Source organism: Perna viridis, chromosome 8 (assembly GCF_037379345.1).
Source record: "Perna viridis isolate PV_CMFRI_1.1 ecotype Kerala chromosome 8, ASM3737934v1, whole genome shotgun sequence".
NCBI lineage: Eukaryota > Metazoa > Mollusca > Bivalvia > Mytilida > Mytilidae > Perna > Perna viridis.
Window position 1 is genome coordinate 917408 of NC_142452.1, and position 25328 is coordinate 942735.

Sequence of the window (25328 nt, forward strand, 5' to 3'; positions counted from 1 at the left end):
ATGCCAGAGCTTGCCAAAACTAAGCACACTTTTTGTATTACGCTAGAACTCTAACAAATAGGCTTCTGGAACCGGATTATGTTGCTACAAGACTGAAGTCATCACTACAGAAGTTTTATGGTCGTCATCATGAACTCATGGATCGTTATGGTGTATCCATCAGCACCATGAAAACTGACATATTCAACAGGTCATGGTTTTCCTTTCCTTGTTTGTCTACCCCTGACTTTTTATGAGCAACTTGGCAGGTGTTTCTAGAAAAGCAGAGGATGCTTACCCTACCGATGCACCTGGTCCATGCTCCCAGTTTTTAGGGGAGTCTGAGTTGCTCATTTGCTTTTGTTACTTTGTATGTATGATTTTAGTTACTTCATGTTCTTTGTTGTGTTTGTCTGTTTTCCATGTCTGGTCTTTGTCCCTGCATTACATTCTTTTGATTACCGCTATAACCTTGGTTCCCTTGATTACTCTTTCATAATTTTTGTATCAAATGATACCAATGTGACTTCCTCTTAATGACTTCTTGGGTTTCCTGACATCTTCTAAACAAAGAACTGAGTGAATTGAATTCAATTTCACAAATTATTCATCTCATGATACCATTGTGCACTTCCTATTTTATATTTTCATCTCCAATCAAAAGGATTATCAAAATACCAGTGAGTGAATTTATTTAACAAACCCCAAACTTATTATTGATAATTATTTTATGACTTATGTACAAGCAATTTAATCATCACTGATAAACTTCAATTTAAAACTAAACTGTGAACAGATCTTTATAGGTCCCTCATGCCATACCGATCACTTTTTACAACAACAGAATTTAGCTAAACCCATTAGTTTTTGAATTATTTCCAAAAATCTTGACCCTATAGTATATTTTTATGAACAATTGTCATGTTTTTCTCCAGATAAAAAAATCCCCACACAAAGATTGTTAAGCATATCCTAAGGAGGTTTGGTTACAATGCATTGAATAGTTTCCGAGAAGAAAACTTTCAAGGTTGAAAATGTAAAATTCTAAAAAAAAATTTCAGAACCCTTACCTCAAACATCTGTCAACAAATCTCCATGAACATTTCGGCATAGGTCTGTCTAATCATCCTGAACAATTTTACTCCCTGCCTGAATTAAACTAAACCCAACTGTTTTTGAGTTATTTCCAAATTTCTGCAATTTGACCCCTATGGTCAATTTCTAGTAACAGCTGCCATGTTTTAGTCCAGATCAAATATCCCCACATATCAATTGCTACGGACATCCTAAGGAACTTTCAAATGAAGTTTGGTTACAATCAATTGAGTAATTTCAAAGGAGAAAACTTTCAAGGTTGCAAGTAAAAAAATTTTAAAAAATCCATTTACAGGACCCATAACACAAACATCCTTCAACAGATCTTTCTGAAAATTTCGCCATAGGTCCATCTAATTATGCTGAACAAATTAAGATTTTTCCTGAAATCAGCCAGCCCTGCCAAAAAATAAGCAGTCACGGGCTGGCTGACAGGCTTCTATTTCTAACTCTGCATACACACATTGTTAAAGATATCTATAAAAAAACATTCAAGCAAAGTTTGGTTACAATCAATCCAGTAGTTTCAGAGGTGAAGATGTTTGAAAAAGTTAATGGACAATGATGATGAACACATAGTGATTGGAAAAGCTCACATGGGCCTTCAGGAATCCAATAAAGAATAAATTTTAACAAGAGGCTCCCAGGAGCCTGAATTGCTCACCTGGTTCAATTTTGTTTTTCAAGGGCAGTAAATTTAGGAAGAATTTTTATCTATCATGTTTTTCAGGATATTAGCTGAAAACTGTAAAAAAACTCCTTTTTTTCCTTTTCAGTGGCAACAATTCTTACAGGAATCGTCTGACAACTTTTTTTCCCTAAAGACTTTTGTAGTCCTAATGATATGGATCATTTCAGCTATTGAAAGAATTTGCTAACACTAACAGTTTTGGGGATATTATGTGCCAAAAACTACTGTCTGACCCTAAGTTTTATTTTTAGTAACAGCGGCCATGTTTTTTGACAGATCAAAAATCCCCAAATCAGTTCTATGCAGGATACCCCCAAGGAACATTCATACAAAGTGTGGTTCCAATTAGTGTCAGAGAAGAAGATTTTTGAAAGAAATAACAAAACATAGCAAAAAATGTTGAAAAAGGACAATAACTCCAACATGGCTTAACGGATTAAAATGAAAATTTGACCACAGATAGATCTTATCATGCTTAACACTTTTAGCCAAAGTCAGAATATCTAAATCTATCCGTTTCGGAGATACGAAAAACTGTCTGACCCCTATGTTCTATTTTTAGTAACTGCAGCCATTTTTTTTTGACATCAAAAATCCCCACATCAGTTCTATGCAGGATACCCTAAGGAACATTCATACCAAATTTGGTTCAAATTGGTCATGTAGTGTCAGAGGAGAAGATTTTTGAAAGAAATAACATAAAAAATAGCAAAAAATGTTGAAAAAGGACAATAACTCCAACATGGCTTAATGGATTACAATGAAAATTTGACCACAGATAGATCTCATCATGCTGAACACTTTTACCCAGTCAGAATTTAGCTAAACCTAACGGTTTTGGAGATATATGTGAAAAACTACTGTCTGATCCCTATGTTCTATATTTAGTAATGGCGGCCATGAAGACCTTTGTAGTCCTAGTAATATGGACCATTTCAGCTATTGAAAGAATTTGCTAACCCTAACAGTTTTGAGGATATTATACGCCAAAAACTACTGTCTGACCCTAAGTTTTATTTTTAGTAACAGCGGCCATGTTTTTCAACAGATAAAAAATCCCCATATCAGTTCTATGCAGGATACCCCAAGGAACATTCATACTAAGTTTGGTTCAAATTGGTCAAGTAGTGTCAGAGGAGAAGGGTATTGAAAAATTGTTAACAGCGACGACGACGGACACCAAGTGATGGCAATAGCTCACAGGGTCTTTGGCCAGGTGAGCTAAAAATTGGACCAAAAATAAACTAGAGGCCCTAGAGAGACAGAATCACTCACCTGGATTATTTGAAATTATGTGGTCATTTCATTTGATCATTTAAACAAAAGGTTAAAAGTTGTCTATACTTACATCATTCCTCCCACCCCTGAGCCACCTGAGCCATACAAAAACCAGAGTATTTGTAAATTATACTGAGTTCCATTGAGCCACACAAAAAGTTGACCATTTGTAGAGGCCATTGAAGTCATTAACCTTATAAAATTTCAAAACATTGGCACCAGACATTTTAGAGGAGTTGATCTTTGAAAATTGGCAAACCAGAAGTCTAATTGGCCTCTGGTAGCCATCTTGTTTAATCAAGTGGAAATAAAATTTTATCATATACTAAAATGGTTCCTGTTATTATTTCCGCCAAGTTTGGTAACCATTGACTTAGTAAAAGCAAAGATATAGGCCAAAATGTGTTTCCCCATAGGGTTTTGATGGCAAATTTGAGTGGCTGAAGCCACAAGCTGAGAAACTTGAACCACACAAAAAGTGAATTAATTGTAGAGGGTATCAAGGTCATTATCCCTATCAAGTTTCAAAAAGTTGGCACCTGTGGTTTCAGAGGAGTTGATCTTTGAAAATTGGCCTATCAGAAAGTCAAATGGCCTTTGGTGGCCATCTTGTCTGATCAAGCAGAACCAAAAAGTGGATGTTTTGTAGAGGCTTTTTCATACATTATTTCTGCCAAGTTTGGTTAAAATTTGTCAAAGGTTTTTTCATGTAGTTGAGCAAAATGTGAAAAGTTTACAGTCAACAGATGACAGGTGCAAAGTGATGGCATAAGCTCAATTGGACCTTTGGTCCAAGTGAGATAAAAAGTTGATTTTAAGGATAACACCCAATTTCTCCCTTTTAGCCCCTAATTTTTAAAAGGGACAAGGCAAAAACCTCCAAAAAAAAGAATGTATGACTGTTTCATCAAATTCCATTCTGTGGTATTAGTCAAGTTGGGGATTTGAACTGGGTACAGACAAACTGACAGACAGCATGATCACAATAAACCTCCTGTTTTTCAAGAGGGGGGTATAATAATATTCAGATTCACTATTTCATTATAGTCTACCACACATATTATAAGTAAGTAAGAATACATGCATACACATTTTTATATCTGACTAGGTCCTGATTTCATGTAGTCACATGTGCCAAATTAACATAAGTACAGGTGCTAAATTGACCAAGTGCCAATTTACAAGTTACAAACTGGTTCTCATGTAGTGAAGGGCTAAACAATCAAAGTTGAATATCTGGCAGGAAACCAGTGCATGATTTTAGTAGTGAATCTAATAATGCTTATTTAGATGCTTTAAAACCAACAAATTGTATACAAGCTTTATCAAATAACACATCTGTCCTTATAGATATAACGTGTTCGTTGTGTCCAAACCCGGCAGTCTGATTGTCTTTCGTTGATTTTTACCCACGGCCCTTTGTGTCCTGTCCAATTTTTTATGACTATTCTGTGTTCTTACCTCATCTGGTTCCAAGCGTCCTAATACCTGGCGTGTGTATGTTAACAGTTTTATTTTACATCCTAGTCATGCATATGAATGTATCTTAATTATTTTAATAATTTCATTTGCAAGGTGCAGCTTAACATGACCACAAAAACAAGCTCTAAAAGTGGGCAAATTTAAACACTTTTTACCAAGTCTGATACATTGCTTTTTTTCAATACATATATAGTAATTACTGATATTATGTTATTATCACAAACTATATATAGACATTCTGACTAGAGCACAGAACAGTAAAACTATGCTGTATTTATATCTATTACCTATCTCACCAGAGCACCAATAAATGAGATTTCACTGTATTACCTATCTGATCAGAGCACAGATAGATGAGAGTTCACTGTATTACCTATCTGATCAGAGCACTGATAGGTGAGATTTCACTCTATTACCAATCTACTCAGAGCACTAATAGGTGAGATTTCACTCTATTACCCATCTACTCAGAGCACTGATAGGTGAGATTTCACTCTATTACCTATCTGATCAGAGCACCATTAAATGAGATTTCACTGTAATACCTATCTGATCAGAGCACCAATAGATAACATTTCACTCTATTACCCATCTACTCAGAGCACTGATAGGTGAGATTTCACTCTATTACCAATCTGATCAGAGCACCAATAAATGAGATTTCACTGTATTACCTATCTGATCACAGCACCAATAAATGAGATTTCACTGTATTACCTATCTGATCACAGCACCAATAAATGAGATTTCACTGTATTACCTATCTGATCAGAGCACCCATAGGTGAGAATTAACTGTATTACCTATCTCACCAGAGCACCAATAGATGAGGTTTCACTGTATTACCTTTCTGATCAGAGCATCAATAGGTGAGAATTAAATGTATTACCTAACTGATCAGATCACTGATAGGTGATATTTCGTTGTATAATCTATCTGATCAGAGCACCGATAGGTGAGATTTCACTGTATTACCTTTCTGATCAGAGCACAGACAGGTCAGAATTAACTGTATTACTTTTCTGATCAGATCATCGATAGGTGAGATTTCACCGTATTTCCTATCTCACCAAAGCACTGATAGGTGAGATTTCACTGAATTACCTATCTGATCAGAGCACAATTGGATGAGATTTCACTGTAAGTATCATACAGAAGATGATGACATTGTGTAACAGTTCTGTAATTCAGGATGGATAGCATAGTTTACATATCTGTTTGACTGATGCCAACACAAACACCTTAACATCTAAACATCATTGAACTTCACTGATTAATAGATTCTGTCTACACATTCCACTTCATGTATAATCAATAAATCAGCCCCCTTCAGTACTGAGATTGTTCAGTTCTAGGATTGTTCAGTCAACATTTCCCACTTCATGTATGTTCAGTGAATAAAGATTAATAGTAAAACTAGCAAACTGATACGCAAACATTTTAGGCAACAGTCAAAAACAAGGACAACAACAGAGGTCTTAAATCACCCTTTTTGTACAAGGATTATCTATCAACACTTTCTAATTCATGTAAATTGAGTAAATCAGCCCCCTTATGTACTGAGACTGTTCAGTATTAGGATTGTTCAGTCGACATTTCCCACTGCATGTAAATTCAGTAAATAAACCATTTTTTTACAAGGATTATTCTATCAATGGGTCCAAATTCATGTTTGGTCCGTAAATCAACCCCATTTTCAGCTCACCTGGCCATAGCCCATACCAAATAAAAAAGCAGAAAAACAAGGGAGTCGTTACTAAAAGTGGAAAATAGGGATCAGACAGCAGTTATTCATATACATCATCAAAACAGTTAGGCTTAGCCAAATTCTGACTGATTATGATGAGATCTATCTGTGGTTAAATATTCTTAAAAATCTATTGACAAATGTTGAAGTTTGCTCTTTTTAGACTTTTTCCCCCTCCATTTTTGATGTTATTACTTTCAATAATTTTCTTCTCATAAGCTACCCGACATAATTAAATAGAAGTTGGTATGATTCTTCCTTAGGGTATCCCGCACAAAATGAAAGTTGGGATTTCTTATTCATAAAAAAAAAACATGACCACTTTTACATAAAACAGAATGTAGCTCATCAAGCAAGGTGAGCAATTCAGGCTCTTTTTTAAATCAACCCTTCTCTCCCCAGGCATGAATAATAAATCAACCCTTCTCTCTTTAGGCATGAATAATAATAAATCAACCCTTCTCCCTTTAGGCATGAATATTAAATCAACCCTTCTCTCTTTAGGCATGAATAATAAATCAAACCTTCTCCCTTTAGGCATGAATAATAAATCAACCCTTCTCTCTTTAGACATGAATAATAATAAATCAACCCTTCTCCCTTTAGGCATGAATAATAAATCAACCCTTCTCCCTTTAGGCATGAATAGTAATAAATCAACCCTTCTCTCTTTAGGCATGAAATCAACCCTTCTCTTTTTAGGCATGAATAATAATTAATCAACTCTTCTCTCTTTAGGCATGAATAATAATAAATCAACCCTTCTCCCTTTAGGCATGAATAATAAATCAACCCTTCTCCCTTTAGGCATGAATAATAAATCAACCCTTATTGAACTTGAATTGTACCAATTATTCCTAATTTACTATGTACAACAAAGATGCCATGATCCTTACTTCATATTTCCTAAAGGTTATTATCAGAGCACTGCAGGCATAAAGATCCTTTAAAGGTTATTATCAGAGCACTACAGACATAAGGATCCTATAAAGGTTATTATCAGAGCACTACAGACATAAGGATCCTACAAAGGGAAGATTAGTTACAGAGTAATCAAGGGAACCAAGGTTATAGCGGTAATCAAAAGAATGCAATCCAGGAAAAAAGACCAGACATGGAAAACAGACATACACAACAAAGAACATAAAGTAACTAAAATCATACATACAAAGTAACAAAAGCAAATGAGCAACGCAGACTCCACTAAAAACTGGGAGCATGGACCAGGTGCACCGGTAGGGTAAGCATTCCCTGCTTTTCTAGAAATACCCGCCGAGTTGCTCATAAAAAGTCAAGTCAGGGGTAAACAAATGAGGAAAGGAAAACTATGACATGTTGAATAAATCAGTTTTCATGGTGCAGATGGATACACTATAACGATCCACAAGTTCATGATGATGACCATAAAACTTCTGTAGTGATGACTTCAATCTTGTAGCAACATAACCCTGTTCCAGAAACCTATTTGTTAGAGTTCTAGTGTGATACAAAAAGTCTGTGTAGTTTCAGCAAGCTCTGGCATAATGTATGAGTTGTGATATGAACACTCCATACTCAGGTGCTGAAGGGATGTTGCCACAGATGAAAGGAAAGTTGACAATTCTGAATGAAAAGTCATCATGTTAGTCGTAAAGTTTGGTCAATAGTTTTCCTTTACCATTGATTTCTAAGTGTAGGTAAAGATATGAGACTGACCTTACAGTGTCTGTAGTATCCTTTATCTCAAGTTCTTTGGGGTAGATGCCATGTATCAAATCCCCAAAATTAGGATTGTTTAAAGATAATACGTCATCTATATAGCGGAAACTGAGATTAAAGGATCTAGACAAATGATATTCTTTATTTCGGATCAAATCAGCTATAAAGTCAGCCTCATAAGAGTGAATGAATAAGTCAGCCAGTAAAGGAGCACAATTTGTTCCCATTGGAATGCCGACAGTTTGTTGAAAAACACGTCCACCACACTGGACAAATATGTTGTCAATTAAAAACTCCAGCATTTTGTAAACATCTTCCTCTGTATATTTGGAAGATGATTTGGATTTATTTCTTACAAAGTAAGAGTAATCTCTACCAAGAACTATATATTTGTATCTAGGACTAACTGTGTTACTCTCTTGAAGTAAAGTATATATATAAAGTCAGTTGGTGAATTTATGTACTTGTAAATGCCAAAAGTAGTAAAAACTTGTCTCTTTATGACCAGGTTATTTAAAGAAGTTGTGGCATTTTATGCAAAATAGAGAACAGAAATATTTACAATGCCAAAAAGCATAGAGGTATTATGTTAACAAAGATTAAAGGCAATGTCACAGAATACAGATGTACCATTGTAACTACAAAATCAACCACTAACACAGCTGGCATCTGAGGTAAAAAATATCAAGGAGTAAGAAATTGTAAGTTTTGAATAAAATCAAATTCAAGTGAGTTGATTAAAAATGTATATTTTAGCCTTTATTTTCTCAAGATGTTACAAGCTTTGAATTCAAAATTGTTAATTATCATAATTATGCTTTCATTTGAAATACCAGTATATATCATGTATATAGGTCTATCCAAACTCTTGAATTAATGGAATGCTGCAGATTTGGTTGATCAGAGAGGATGATTTGACAGCAAGGAATGAATTAGGGTCATTTAGGGATCAACCAAATTTGCATCTATAAGTAGTTACACAGAGAAATAGTATACTGGGGAAATAACTTTATATTTACAGTGCAATTTTACTAACAATCAGCTAGCTAGCATGACAGACTAAGGGCTAACTAGCCCTTAATTTTACTAGATACAACATCTAAATGCAGTATACTTCCTTGAATTTTTGTGTGTATATATGTAAAGAGTCAAATTCACAAAGTGTCAAAAAATTGGTTGATACAGTTTTTAAATTCTTTGACATACTTAGACTGATTATAGTCTACCTATAACAGTGGGAAATGCAAAGAATCACTTAAGGGGGGCACAATTGCTAAACACTTTTTTATGTGTGTATATACACAAAAAAAAATGTTATTTTCATAAATTATCAAATTCATATTGGGGGGGGGGGCCATGATCATCATCATGGTTTCTAAGCATACATTGTATATACCTGTACCATGCTCTATCAATTCAATTGTAGTATATTTTTTGAGTCTCTATATCACAGTAAAAAACAAAAAAGGTATAATTATAATAATCATTATGGTTTTCATAGAGGGGATCATGTACATTTGTAAATACCAATTTTGGTTAACTTTTTTTTTAAGCAAAGGGAGATAATCCTACCTGGATAACAATAACTCCTTGGAGTTACAATCTCAGTATATGGCTCTATCCAATATTCTGTAGGAATATAACTTTCCCAATCCATATTGAACACAGTACTAACTACACATCTAAATTAGAACAGTATACAGTAATTGTCATAAGCTAAAACATTTCATTATATCCTTATATGGTGTCTTCCCTAAATTATTGTCCATTTTTTAACTCTCCATAAAAGTAAACATTTTTCACATGGTGAAGGCAGATTCATCAAATTCTTACGATATCATTTCTCAATTATCCACATTATTTCTATGTAATATTTTCTGTTTTTTTCTGAATCATTCAGCTATATTCTGTTTCATATCTCAGATTTAGTGCAACACTATTTCAGAAATTTCTGTATCCAAAATATTATCTATATTTCTCACTTTTACATACAAATCTGTTCTTTGATAAGAGCAATAAACATCCCCCTACACAGTTAAAAGCATTCGATAGTTAGTTTTGGCAATAACACAACTAACACAAACAGTTTTCCTCCTGCGACACGATGCCAAAATACAACACACCAACTTAATCATTCCAATACTAACAGCTCGGCTTGTCGGTGAGTACCCTTGAGTTAATCTTTTACTAATGACCAAGGCTATTCAGGTTTTTTTTCATTTATTGTTCATTAAGAAGCTAGCTTCACTTCAAGCTGGTTAAAACAACATCTTCCAAAAAAAATCATCTAAAAGACTTTAGCTAGGAGCCATGTCACATGGAATTGCATTTCTGTTAGATGACTAAATGAAACAGAAGTTTACGGCACAGAACTCTGAATCAGTCTTTCTAGTTAAATACCTATTGGCTTCAAATATGGTAGTTTCCAAATCTTAATTTTTTCTGTTTAATCTATCACTAATATAAATTATTTTAAAAGTTCATGTGTATTTTTTTCCTATTTTCTTTCTAAATCTCTAGTCACAAAAATATGACTACTGTTAATACTGCACTAGCACTTAGATAAACAAAGTAATATTCTACTGGAAAAATGGTACATCAAGCAGAGGGAATGATAGTATTGTGTATCTAGATGTAAAACTATGATTGCATATCAGTTAGCCAATACATCATAAAAACCTCTAAAATAATAATTCCGATAATGAAAGACTTCTGGCAACAGATTTAACAAACTGCATAAACCAGAATCTACTATGTACATCTCCCTGTAATATCTTTGATGCTTTCAGGTTGTAGATATTTCTACAGATTTCATATTCTACAACTCCTTTTGAAATCATGGATAAATGATCACATCAAGACTTAATTATTAATAATAAAACTTCAAATGCAACAAATGTCTTCCTTCATCACAAATGAGAACCAACTATCATTAGAATTAACTATCCTTACAGTAAGATACACATGACATAGTTCCAGATGTCTCCAACAATAATTGCTGATTCTCCAACAGAGAAATTGTAATAAAGGTCAATACATTTCTGTACTTGATTAAACATACCATTTATGTAAAGATGCAGAATCGGCTGGTGCTACATCTGATAAAATTACTGTTACATCTTAATTTAAACTAATAATATTGTTATAACCCCAAACTTATCTGAATGGTTTAAGTTGTGACAGATTGGGGAAAGTCAATGTTTTATGTAATGTTTTTCAACTACTACATGCTGTGCAGGAAAAGTTTTTTCTTTAAAATTTGATAAATTAATGAAATCTGCAAAAATAAAAAAGGTTGTTCAAAATGGAAATGCAAGGTGTAAATTTCATCAAGGTCAACCCCCTACAGTTGGCCTCTAAATACACCTGTACAATACTTATATCATCAAATCAATTTTCAATTTCTATTTTGATTGGTTTTGGTTCAGAGTAGAATAGATTAGGATTAGATAAATTTAATACCTGATTTCACTAATAGGTGATGTTCAAACCCTATTTATTTACAATGACATATGATAAATAGTTTAGGATCAGTATTTCCCACCACCATTTTAGGATTTATCTGTACATACCTCAGTAATGTTATAAGGAGCCACAATTTTATGAAATACTAAATATCTAGTTGTACTTATTTTTTTCTTTTTTTAATGATTTAAAAAAAATAATGACTAGATAACTTATAGAAGTACCCAGTAATATTATTCCAAATGTTTTACATATTTAAACTAATTATATTTGGTTGTTTTTCCATAGTTAAATTTTGAAAAAAAAGTTTGTTCATGCATTCTTTAGCTCTTGAGACAGGATGGTACAATAAACCAAACATTTTAACAACTAATTAATTACTACAGAGACAAGTAGTAGATGGAGTACACTTCTATTTATATTGTTTTATATATAAATTGTTTACCATTTTTTTATTTGATTACATATCATGAAGTCACTTTCCCAAAATATAAAATAAAACAAACACTTAATTATGTAGTATTTTGATAACAGTATTATCTTTAATGTTTTTTCCTTACAACAGTTTGTTATGCTATACATGTATCTGCACACCTGGATTACACATTGCACTATATACATGAATACAATCCAATCAAATATTTGATTTATTTTTTATAGAAGAAATAAGAAAGAAAAAAAAACACTCATTCAACTCAGTAACTAAGCCAGTCATTGAGGACTTTTGTAGCCTTGAACATTTCATTCTTGACCTTGACTGATGAGAATCCTGATGATCTATTATACATTTTATGTTGTAAGAAATACATGGAGTCTGGAATTTTCAGTAACAAAATGTTATCTACCATTGAAGGATATAAATGACAAATGAAGTCTACATTTAACATTAATATTTCAAGTCTTCATTAATTTACTGGTTACAGACACAACATATGGTACAGAGATTTCACTACATGTAAATAAATAGTAGTTCGCCCAATTTAAAAAAATATGGTCATGCAGTAGCTAATGGATGATGGACTGCACATAGTCATTTTTATCTAAGGAGAACAAAAGAAAACTAATCAAATTTATTGTTAAAACATTCATTACAACTAATTCTTATGTTTAAAGGTCTCTTGTCTCATCAATAAACTTGATTACTGACCCAATCAACGCACTGATTTCTATACAGTTATGTAGATATAATTTATGTGCTGCATCAGAGTCATCTCAGTGCATGTACAAAAATACATCAACACATGTTACACAGTAACTACATCATTGTTTAGTTTATAAGTGTACTTACCATGCTGTTCTTGTTTCCTGCTTACAATCTGTATTTAGAGCTAATTCACAGCTCATTAACGGCTAATTAAATTGGCCATTTGTAGAAAGTGTGGATTACTTTAGTCAGCACTCTCCTCTCACATGGATGCTACAAGTCTACAGTAGAATCAGTATTATATGTAACATCGCATTGATTAGTTATGTGGCTGTTTCAACACTACTCTATGTACATGTAAATGACAATTAGTAATTATTAATAACAAAAGAAGATAATTATTTTAAAACAACAGAAGCTATTGATTCATTTTATGATATTTCAAAACAATTAACAAGGTTCTTTCAGTGAAGTATTAAACTGCATAATATGACATTAAAAGTATACATGCATGTCTGGTTATTGTCATTTTTTCTAATTTAACTATTTGTTTATACAAATTAAGTTCAAGTTTGCTTTCACAATAGTCTGACGTAAACCTATGTTCATCAAAAGCTACACAGTTCTGGGCAAGTTGGTTTTGGTGATGGTCAAGTAAAAAGTTCAATGTTCAAAGGGAGATAAATACAATATCTATAATTTATAATATCTATTAGACCCACAGAGACTAGATCAATTAAATGGGCAATCCATTGAATGGTACTGTACTAAACAATTTTTTACAATATTACTATCCATGGTTATACACATTTTAGTGTATCAGCCATGGAAAGTAAATTGTAAACGATTTTTTACAATATTACTATCCATGGTTATACACATTTTAGTGTATCAGCCATGGAAAGTAAATTGTAAAAAAGTTGTCAAGGGAACCAAGATCCTAAGGGAAATCCAGAGTATAGTACTCCAGGGAAAAAGACCTAACATAGAAACATTGTTAAAACAACATTGACCTCAATTTCCTGTGTGACAGACTCAAACTTTGAAATTTTCTTGAAATGAACTGCTAAATGTTGACAACCAATTAGCTGTTTAACCTATAGTGTCCATGTACATGAATTCAAAATTGTCATTTTGCTTTAAATGACCCCAGAGTTAATTGTAACTGAATAACCTTTTGACATTGGATCTTACAAAGTCAATTTCATCTGGCAAACAAGAAATAATCTCTCAATGTGTGTGTTACAGTACAATAAGTATGTTGTTGCAAATGAAAAAAAAAGGTCCTAAGTAAATATATAAAAATATCAAAATATATCAAAAGTAACTTTTTTCTATGTATCTTGATTCCTTTTTATATAGACTTATATCTAAAAAAAAAGTTCACATAGTTGTGCTTACATTTTGTCAAATAAAGATCCAACTTTAATGGAAAAAGTTTATAGTCAGGTCAAGTTTAGCCACATTAATTATGACCGAAATGACTATTTCTGTAAATGTGTGATATTGGCCTAAATATATGAAAACATAAGAATTAGTAATAACATACAACATTTATCTTACTTATTTCAATACCACAAACCATAGACCTATCAATAAAATTACAATAAGTTAACGAGACTGGCTTTTGCGGAAAACCCTTTCACCACCCCCGATTCCGAAATTAGTTTTTCAATGACACATGCGCGCCGATAATCGAATTTGAAAGTAGAAAAGTGGGAAGCTGAGCCAGAGGGACAAAGTGCTCGTTCTTTTTACAAAATGATGAGCCATACATTTGATACTCATGGTGAGGATAGAAATCGTACTCTTCTCTCTGTAGAAGAAATACGTAACATACAGCTTAGAACATCACTTTCTCTGAAGTAGTGAAGAGTAGATGACCGATTCTGAGCTCACTTTTCTCATAAATTAAATATATTAATCCCTTAAACTATGGCATGGGGTTTGACCTTTGCACTTCTATTGAACTATTTTATTTTCTAGTATTATAGCGTAGTGCTCATTGTTCATTCTTACTATAGTTAAACACAGAACTAAAAGTTAAAAAGCTAATTTTTAAGGGCTGGGTCTATTCGCTTTGTGAGGTCAGTTCACCCTATATTCATATCTGAAAAAAGGAAAGGAATACAATGTTACAAATGCATACACAATTCGAGTCAACATCACAATAGGTTGCTATGGGTACCAGCAGAGAGGGTTCTGATACCTGATACCAGCCAATGAATGAAATTATTCTTCATCTGTTTGAAATAATTAAAATATGTTATAGCCAAATTAAATTACTTTGTTGATAATAAGTTAGAAAAAAAACATAGTATTATATTTTAATCATTTCATATCACTTGAATTTGCACTCACGGATAAATGGATGTATTGGAGACATTTCTTTTGGTGGTAATTTTAATTCAATTACCAGTCATGTGTGTCTGTTTAAACAATCCTTTAAAGATAATTAAATGACACACAGACATTTTTTTGTAATTGGTAATTAACTTACTCTGTAAACATGTACTTCACTCATTATGACAGTTAGGTGACAGCAGTGTGGGAAACCATTTTTTTCCCCAACTTGCCATACTGGCTAGTGGAATATTGATCTTGCTAGCCAAATAGAAATTCAACTAGCCAATTTTTTTTTGTTTTTTTGTCTGTACTATCGTCTGTTTTCTCTTGGATTTGACTATCTTCTGCCTTTCTTTTTCTTTTCTTCAACTATCTTTTCATTTGTTTCTAAATTTGTCAAAAACTTTTCCATTTTCGAATATTCCCTCCTGTTGAAGTTTTTCAAGTACTTAAGTACCAGTCCACATAAAATTCAGACACTACCAATGGTAAAGTGATTCATGGTAAAGAGAAACCCACTAAACAAATGATGCTTTTTAGTCTACGTATGCTATACTTTCACTTAACAACAACCTTTTCTGTATTCAGATTTGCAATTTTCAGAAAATCATACATTTATCTCCCGCTATAAGCAACCAAATGAAGCTAAAGCAAGAACGATAACTCTTGCAAAGTGCAAGTTTCATGTACAATCTATAGAATTTTTATCTCAAAATCGCAACAACCAAATGAAAAACTAAGACTGGTTATGTGATCAGTTTCTGTTTATGAACAAGAAATAAAACTGAATTTGGTGGATTTTTGACTTGCATGAATTGCCTTCTGCCTGATTTTTAGAAAGACTGATACTTGAAGTACTCCATTTCTGAACTCATATTTTAAAAATAAAATTATACTGTGTTTCAACAGATTCATCATTATGAAACAAGAAAATGTTTATCATTTGCTTCTTGTTCATTTTTATTTTGACAATAAACAATCTGCAAGGTAACATCTCATAAATTACTCAGATAATTTCGTTTGATTACTAATAGGAGATCGGGACTGTCACATAGGTTTTAGGTCATCCCGTTTACCGGAAATTAAAATGGCAGATCGTAAACAATGCTTTACAAGTCAATGAAATTGTGCAAAATTCACTTGACAGATTCAAGCAAAACTTCTTAATATGTAGGGAACACAGTGCTCCAGCTAGAAATTGAAAGGGGCAGGGTGCTGTTGAGCAGAGGGGCACCTTTGTAGTCGGAAAAGGGCACTTTTTTTTTGGTTCGCATGTTTACCATGTCGTTGTTTGTTTCATTTCCTATGTATGTAATTTTCTTTGTTTCTTTGTTTTTTTTTGTTTGAATTCTTCTTTCTGATAACTACATGTAGCTGCTGAACCCCACCTCTTATGGTTTATATGAAATTTTTTTGATAGTTACTATATGCACTAAGATCCAGGACTGAAAACTGGTCAATGATGTCTGTATCAACAAACCTGTCTTGGATATTGGTAATCAGTTCGGTGAGGAATGGTTCTTTGACTTTTGTGTTGAAGTCAGAACTTGGAGTAGTTGTCAATTGTAGATCAGATGACATCTGGGAGTATTTCAGCTGCCAAGGTCCATCTTGGGTTTATCTGGTTTCTAACATCTTGATGGTTTTGTCTATTGTTGATTTTACCATGCTGAGGTTGACATCTCTACGTTGGAAGACCAGTGATAAAGTGGATATGTGTGGTAGTGTATCTGCCAGCAACAAGAGTGATCTAAGTGTAGTTGGGTCTGTAAGACTCTTCAGGATACCATTACCAACTGGGTCACTGCTTATACCTGGCGTCCCTAGGTCAACAACAATAGCTTTATAGCATCTAACTATGCTGGAAACTGCTTGGTCATGGGATAACCATCTGTGGTGTTTGGCTTGTTTAATGCTCAGTGGTGCTTGGTTAAAGGCAGCTTGAACCATTTTCAGACTGGCTGTATGGACACAACTATACTTGTAATACTTGTAGGTTTTTTCTAACGTTTCATCAGTTTTCTTCTTGACTGGTAAGGAGTTGAAGCTATCTCTACAGGCTAGTGCAAGTCAATGGTCTCTGCAGTGGTTTGTGATTAAGGATAGGTTGTTGTCTTTTATTTTTTTGGCTATGAAATTTGGATATGAATTTTATAAATTTTAATTATGGAGAAAATTCCACAGAGAAGTAAAATTATTTGCAAATCAGCTTCCGATCTTCGTGTGAGTATACGTTATTCGTCATTGTCTGTCTTGTAATTAATTTTGTTTGCACAATGTTCGAAACTTTTTCATAAATATTTAATCCAATAAATAATAACTAAGTCTTTTAAAATCTAATGAGAAGCGAGTTTTTAAAAGTTATTTTAAGAAATCTATTTTTAGTCATGTCATAGGTCACGATAAAATCATGTCAGCTGCCGTACTGGTTCAAACAAGCAATTGAACTTTTAAAATTATTTATTTTTTAAAACTTTTGTTTGAAAATTTAATGTCGCCAGTACATGTATGTGGTCACATAAATATTTTATTTGAAAAAAAATATAAAATGACTGGTACCAAGTTGAGTCTGTGTTGAAGAACGATCTGATAGATGCGTTCTTGTTTGCAACTTTCTGCTTGTTGCTGGCAGGTTGAGCTAAACGTCGTTTCTGCAAAGGCATAGTGGTTTATGAATAACTAAAAACAAACTCAAAATGCACGTTATATACATTTATCAGCTGTGACATAGAGTAGTCTTGTTGAGATCAATCATACTACCCAAGTGGCGGGCACGCGCTGAGGTTTTCATCACCTACTTCAAACTAATTATGTTAATCAATTACACAAAACAAAAGGTAAATTGTAACTGATATCTGGTAATTAACACCTGTGAAGTTTAATCTACACCAATTGATTTTAATGACATGCTTGTATTCTCTAGGTAAATTTCAGGTACGTGTCATGACTGTAATTGTAATATTTATGATAGGAAATGAATCGATCATGCAAAAAACCACCTGTTCGGAACTTACTGTTGCAAAAAAAAGGCACAAGGTGGTATCAGAAAAGTCGTAAGGGCAGAAGGGCTCGTGTAAGGGCACCAAGGGCGCAGCGCCCTTCTATTTCGGGCTACCGAGACCATTGGAACATATTTTTAATGTATGATGTTAAGGGATGTTTAACAAAATAAGCTGTTGGCTGGTCATCTTTCCTTGGAACTCGCCAATCAAATGACAGTCGCCAAATTGACGAGTGTAAGCTAATAGGAACTTGCCAAATTACACATCTACTTGTATTTGGCAAGCTGGCGAGCGGTGGTTTCCCACACTGTGACAGGAGCGGATCCAAACACTTTGAATACGTCTCAGGGGTGCCAGTTGGGGTTCTTTAGAAAAGGGGTGTTAGGACATGATATACCATTTTTTGTCAATTTTACATTTGATAAATTTTTAATAAAATGGAGGGGTGCCAGCCCCTTGCACCCCATTGATCGGCTACTAGGTGATCAGTCTATTTGGTCTTTCCTTAGAATTTATTTTAAAAACAAACAGACCTCTAATTTTTTAATATAAAACTATTTTGCCACACTGTCATACAAATGTTTATGAATGGAAGTCAAACTTTAAAAATTATGAATTTAAACATACATGTACAATGTACATATGAAGAAAATAAGAGCATGCATACATATACAGTATTCAGCAGATTTTGATATTTATAGTTACCCAAAGACTGCTTTTAAGTTTTTTATAGATTTTGCAACAACAAAAAAATGTTTTAAAAGATATACATGTGTTTCTCTTTCTTTTTGTTGCCGTTATTCACGATCTGAATAGATGGATAGATATTCTTACTTAAACCATATACATGGAACTGGAAATTATATATAAATTCATAGGGCAGTCAAGATTCAGGGCGAACAAGATACAAGTTCCAAAGCAAAGTGCTTTGTGACATGAAAAGAACATGGAGAACATTGAGAATGACACCAACATGTTATATGATTTTATTATAGAAATAGTAGTGATTCAACAAATATTTCCTATGTAAAAAAAATTTGATGATTCACAGTGTGAATTTGGTAATTTCACTCTCCCACCAAAACATCACTACACCAATCTGTGGATAACAAAATTAAAAATTTGCGTTGAAAGTACATGTAGCAATAGATTATATAGAAAAATCTATATAATAGATAGGATAATCAATTGGTTATTGTGAATAACCAAAATATAATCACTTGTGCCAAGAACACATTAAGATTTAAGTTCTGCATATTAATTAAATTAAGGTGTTTTTCTGGACTCATAATCATATTTTGGTTATACCTCTCTTTCCAATTAATTATCCCATTAGTTTTTGAAAGAATCATTTCAAAATCTATTGCAGGAGAAGGTAGTCCAATGATGATGGGATCTCCTGCCAGTCCAACAAGTCCTCATCAGTCACAATTTCTGCCAGGCTTCCTTCTTGGCGATACTTCACAGCATACTGCTTCAGTAGGTTTATTCTTTTTGGTTATCTTTAGTTAATATGAATTACCTTGTGACCTTATTAACACAACAATGCCTGAAGTCACTGTTCAAATGGTTTTATAATTATATTGATGTGTGTAAAGTTGATTTTTGAAAACCTAAGGTTTGTAGGTGAGGAGTCAGGTACATTTGTATATTTTGGATATTTCACTTTGTGAGTCTTTTTACAGTACTACTAGTTCTTTATGGGTAATATGTTACATTTGAATGATCAGTGCATAACTCTTATTTAGCTTTTGTAAAATATATTGACTGAAAAATATAAATAATATCATTCTAAAGTGTGTATTATTTGATTGTGTGTGATAAATATCTCTCAGAATCTCATTGACAAAATTGTTTCAAAACACATTTATGTATTGTATTCTGTGGATAACAGAAACATTTTAAAAAGATAAAGAATTAATGAAATCTATTTTCAGCCTGTACCAAGAATTTGGTCAGCAACAAGTCCAAGTCCACCAAAGTCAACACACAGGGCCAATAACATAACATCGCCAATAGGTGCCAACTTTATTACATCCCCAGTAACTAGGTGAGCCAATGATATAACATCATCAGTAGGTGCCAGTATAACATCCCCAGTAACTAGGTAAGCCAATGATATAATATCACCAATAGGTGACAGCTTTATTACATCACTGGTAACTTAGTGAGCCAATGATATAACATCACCAATAGGTGCCAGCTTTATTACATCACCGGTAACTAGATAAGCCAATAATATAACATGACCAATAGGTGCCAGCTTTATTACATCACCAGTAACTAAGTAAGCCAGTGATATAACATCAATAGTAACAAGGTAAGCCAATGCTATAACATCACCAATAGGTGCCAGCTTCATTACATCCCCAGTAACTAGGTAAGCCAATGATATAACATCACCAATAGGTGCCAGCCTTATTACATCACCAATACTTAGGTAAGCCAATGATATAACGTCACTAATAGGTGCCAGCTTTACTACATCACCATTAATTAGGTAAGCCAATGATATAACATTACCAATAGGTGCCAGCTTTATTACATCAGCAGTAACTAGGTGAGCCAATGATATAACTTCACTAATAGGTGCCAGTTTATTACATTACCAGTAACTAGGTAAGCCCATAAGTTAAGTAGTCACCAGTAGTTGCCAGTTTTATCACATCATCTGTAACCATGAGTACAGTCACCAATACAAATGTAGGTGACAGTTTTATCACATCACCTGTAACCATGAGTACAGTCACCAATACAAATATAGGTGACAGTTTTAGCACATCACCTGTAACCAGGTGAGCCTGTAATTTAAGCTGTCATCAATAGCAACCATTTTGATTTGATTACACCTCCAGTGACCAGGTGAGTTATTACATATGAAGAATCTCAATACACATTGATTTGATTACACGTCCAGTAACCAGGTTAGGCCGATAGTTGAGTTATTACATATGAATGAATCTCAGAACACATTGATTTGATTACAGCTCCAGTAACCAAGGTAGGCCATTAGTTGAGTTATTACATATGAATGAATCTCAGGACACATTGATTTAACTATAAATCACACACAGCCTCTAGATATTTCATATGCAACTTTTGTATAAGGTCCCAAAATTGTGGGATGCGATTTCAGGTCGGTCAGACTTCTACTTCCTGTTTACTGACTTTATGGCAACCCTGCCATTTCTGTCTTTGATCCATTTTGACTTATCTGATGATATTAATACTTTTAAACTATAAAAAATAAATTAATGTTCGTTAATCTAGTACTAGGTCCATTTAAAAAAAAAAACAACCCACATTTATTAATACTACAGTAATAATTTCAGAGAACAGATACGACAGAAAGAGCGACCTGGAGCACCACCTACCAAGAGTTTGATATCATATGGATCACCTGCATCAGGAAGCCCATTCACTACATCATATAGTCATGTAAATATCAAGTCTGTTTCTATTTAGCCAAAGATTGGATTGAATTACTCATTAATATTTGTTTGCTGTTTTGATTTCAATTGAAATATGCTTCAAAGTGAAAAGTATAATGAAGAAAAGTGTAGAGGCATTGATTTCCTTTCAAAAAACTTTTATTAAGCCTGCCTCTGTGTTCTGTTACTCCTACAGCAGACGAGGTTGGAATTTTGTTCCTCCATACCCCTACCTCTTAATTCAGTATTCTTTGAAATTGTCAGAATTAAAGCTTTTTGTAGAGTTTCTTTACCTTCACACTGGAGAAGTGACTAAACTGTACCTACCTGATGAGAAAACAATCCTGGAATCCAAAGATGTTTACATGAACTTTACATTATGTTTTTAGCATTTTGAATTAGAACATATGGTTTACAAAATTGTGCATTTTTAATTTGCGAAATAAAACTTTTAAATTAATCATTGAATTGCCATTACCAATTATAAGTGGGTTTTGTCAAAAATATTTTGTATTCCACAGACCTGGTGAAATTATTTTTCAACCTCTCGGACATTTGGTCCGGCAACCTAACAAAATCTGCTGGACCGAACAATTATCTGCCGGACTGAAAAAAACAATAATTTTGCATTGCTTTTTTGTAATTACATTTTACATTATTCCTCATATTCCTGTTGATGAGCTTTAACCTCTGAATCAGTAAGCTTCCTTTCTTTAAGGGCTATCCAGGGATGGAATCCCTATTATATACTAAAGCCAGAATCATTTCTCTGATCCAATCCAGTTTAAATTTGCCTCGATTCGGACGCCATCTTTAAACCGGAAGTGCCAGTTGAGGCGTTTCTAATAAAAAAAAAAACATACCAGAGATCTGGTCTGGAAATCACACTAAATTTTACCAGACCATCGGCTAAAAGTATTGGTCATCTCTGACGGTCTGACGAATATCGCCATGACTGATTCCAGAAAATTAGTGACCAAGTTCAAAATGGCTGGTCACTTTGATTACTGTCTTCATTTGAAATGTTTTTTGTTTTTTTTTTGATTTAACGGATTTAACAAAAATATTTAATTTACATCGCTTGATTTCCTTTAGGTTTTTCTTTTTTATGTAAATAAAAGACTTAAATATAACACACATATAGCATATTATACACATTTGTGGTGACTTCCAACATGTCAGATGCTAGAAATTAGGATGGTATCAGGTCAGAAAATAGATCACTAGACAACCTCTAGCATTGCTGGATGATATCAAGTCAGAAAATAGCTCGCCAGACAACCTCTAGCAGTGCTGGATGGCAACAAGTCAGAAAATAAATCGGCAGACAACCTCAAGCATTGCTGGATGGCAACAAGTCAGAAAATAAATCGGCAGACAACCTCTAGCATTGCTGGATGGCAACAAGTCAGAAAATAGCTTGCCAGACAACCTCTAGCATTGCTGGATGGCAACAAGTCAGAAAATAGCTTGCCAGACAACCTCTAGCATTGCTGGATGGCAACAAGTCAGAAAATAAATTGGCAGACAACCTCAAGCATTGCTGGAGTGCAACAAGTCAGAAAATAAATTGGCAGACAACCTCAAGCATTGCTGGATGGCAACAAGTCAGAAAATAAATTGGCAGACAACCTCTAGCTTTACTGGATGGCAACAAGTCAGAAAATAGCTCGCCAGACAACCTCTAGCATTGCTGGATGGCAACAAGTCAGAAAATAGCTTGCCAGACAACCTCTAGCATTGCTGGATGGCAACAAGTCAGAAAATAGCTCGTCAGACAACCTCTAGCATTGCTGGATGATATGTTCTGTTAAAGATCAATTCTTACATTTGCACTTTTTAGATTCATTTATCAATATGAGAATGTATTTCCCATTTATTTTACCAACATGATTTTTTTTTTCAAATAGACTCCAGCACGGGGATTACACACACCTGGTTCAGCAGCACCACCCACATCAGGTATTTGTTCAAATTTAACTGGGGCCAAAAAAAAAAATAAAAGTCTTGTTTCCTGCTACAAATGTACCAGCAAAAGAAAGATAGAGTAGGTAGGTAGGGAATTGTTTTTTTTTCAAAAACAGTTTATATTGAGTTAAGTTAATAGGGAAACAATCTAGACTATAAAAGTGTTTAGTCAAAATGGCCATAAAATATTTAGGTTAGGCACAAAAGACTAGGGTAGGTTGGATAGCAGGAAACAGTATTATTGGCTGTATTGGTAAAAAATAGTGTATCCTTAAAAAACCATAAGCATTTTAAGTTTATTTTTGTGTTATGAGGCTATATTTCATGAAATTTTTAAGGAGGAATGCATGTTTTTTTAATCTTTAATTACCACCTTAAAGAGTGTGGATGTTTTTAACTTGTTTGGTAGTCAGAAACAGAACAAACTTGGTTATTGATGTGGAAGTAAAGTTTGTGGGCTGTAGAAACATTGTTTTCTTGTTATAACTTGGTTATATATATGACAGTAAAGTTTATGGGCTGAAATAACATTGTTTTCTTGTTATAACTTGGTTATATATATGACAGTAAAGTTCGTGGGCTGTAGAAACATTGTTTTCTTGTTATAACTTGGTTATATATATGACAATAAAGTTTGTGGGCTGTAGTAACATTATTTTCTTGTTATAACTTGGTTATATATATGACAGTAAAGTTTATGGGCTGTAGTAACATTGTTTTCTTGTTATAACTACTTATATACGACAATAAAGTTCGTGGTCTGTAGAAGCATTGTTTTCTTGTTATAACTTGGTTATGTATATGACAGTAAAGTTCGTGGGCTGTAGAAACATTGTTTTCTTGTTATAACTTGGTTATATATATGACAGTAAAGTTTATGGGCTGTAGTAACATTGTTTTCTTGTTATAACTACTTATATACGACAATAAAGTTTGTGGGCTGTAGAAGCATTGTTTTTTTGTTATGACTTGGTTATGTATATGACAGTAAAGTTTGTGGGCTGTAGAAGCATTGTTTTCTTGTTACAACTAGTTATGTATGACAATAAAGTTCGTGGTCTGTAGAAGCATTGTTTTCTTGTTATAACTTGGTTATGTATATGACAGTAAAGTTCGTGGGCTGTAGTAACATTGTTTTCTTGTTACAACTAGTTATGCATGACAGTAAAGTTTGTGGGCTGTAGAAGCATTGTTTTCTTGTTATGACTTGGTTATGTATATGACAGTAAAGTTCGTGGTCTGTAGAAGCATTGTTTTCTTGTTATGACTTGGTTATGTATATGACAGTAAAGTTTGTGGGCTGTAGAAGCATTGTTTTCTTGTTATAACTTGGTTATATATATGACAGTAAAGTTCGTGGGCTGTAGAAACATTGTTTTCTTGTTATAATTTGGTTATATATATGACAATAAAGTTTGTGGGCTGTAGTAACATTATTTTCTTGTTATAACTTGGTTATATATATGACAGTAAAGTTTATGGGCTGTAGTAACATTGTTTTCTTGTTATAACTACTTATATACGACAATAAAGTTCGTGGTCTGTAGAAGCATTGTTTTCTTGTTATAACTTGGTGATGTATATGACAGTAAAGTTCGTGGGCTGTAGAAACATTGTTTTCTTGTTATAACTTGGTTATATATATGACATTAAAGTTTATGGGCTGTAGTAACATTGTTTTCTTGTTATAACTTGGTTATATATATGACAGTAAAGTTTATGGGCTGTAGTAACATTGTTTTTTTGTTATGACTTGGTTATGTATATGACAGTAAAGTTTGTGGGCTGTAGAAGCATTGTTTTCTTGTTACAACTAGGTATGTATGACAATAAAGTTCGTGGTCTGTAGAAGCATTGTTTTCTTGTTATAACTTGGTTATGTATATGACAGTAAAGTTCGTGGGCTGTAGTAACATTGTTTTCTTGTTACAACTAGTTATGCATGACAGTAAAGTTTGTGGGCTGTAGAAGCATTGTTTTCTTGTTATGACTTGGTTATGTA

At 33.5% G+C, this 25328-nt stretch overlaps 2 protein-coding genes across 4 annotated transcripts in view; one reads left to right on the forward strand and one right to left on the reverse strand.

Moving 5' to 3' along the window:
* LOC148608739 (rho family-interacting cell polarization regulator 2-like) overlaps positions 1-12858 on the reverse strand; it is a 67120-nt gene extending 54262 nt beyond the window's left edge. Inside the window, exon 1 of one of the 3 annotated variants that reach the window (XM_088595632.1) lies at positions 12724-12858. Coding sequence is in view for 2 of the 3 variants with exons in the window: in XM_088595625.1 (XP_088451751.1) it covers positions 9543-9627 (85 nt within the window). In the remaining variant the exon portion in view is untranslated. Of the gene's footprint in view, positions 1-9542; positions 10153-12723 lie in introns of those variants that run through there. The other 2 variants (XM_088595625.1, XM_088595627.1) reach the window with 2 other exon arrangements.
* A 1368-nt stretch (positions 12859-14226) lies between these two features.
* Positions 14227-25328, forward strand: part of LOC148608740 (nucleoporin NUP35-like) — a 42870-nt gene continuing 31768 nt past the window's right edge. The window contains exons 1-5 of the mRNA XM_088595647.1: positions 14227-14368; positions 19297-19406; positions 19865-19977; positions 21260-21365; positions 23269-23320. Of these exons, the coding sequence (XP_088451773.1) occupies positions 14341-14368; positions 19297-19406; positions 19865-19977; positions 21260-21365; positions 23269-23320 (409 nt within the window). The 5' untranslated portion in view covers positions 14227-14340. The remainder of the gene's footprint in view (positions 14369-19296; positions 19407-19864; positions 19978-21259; positions 21366-23268; positions 23321-25328) is intronic.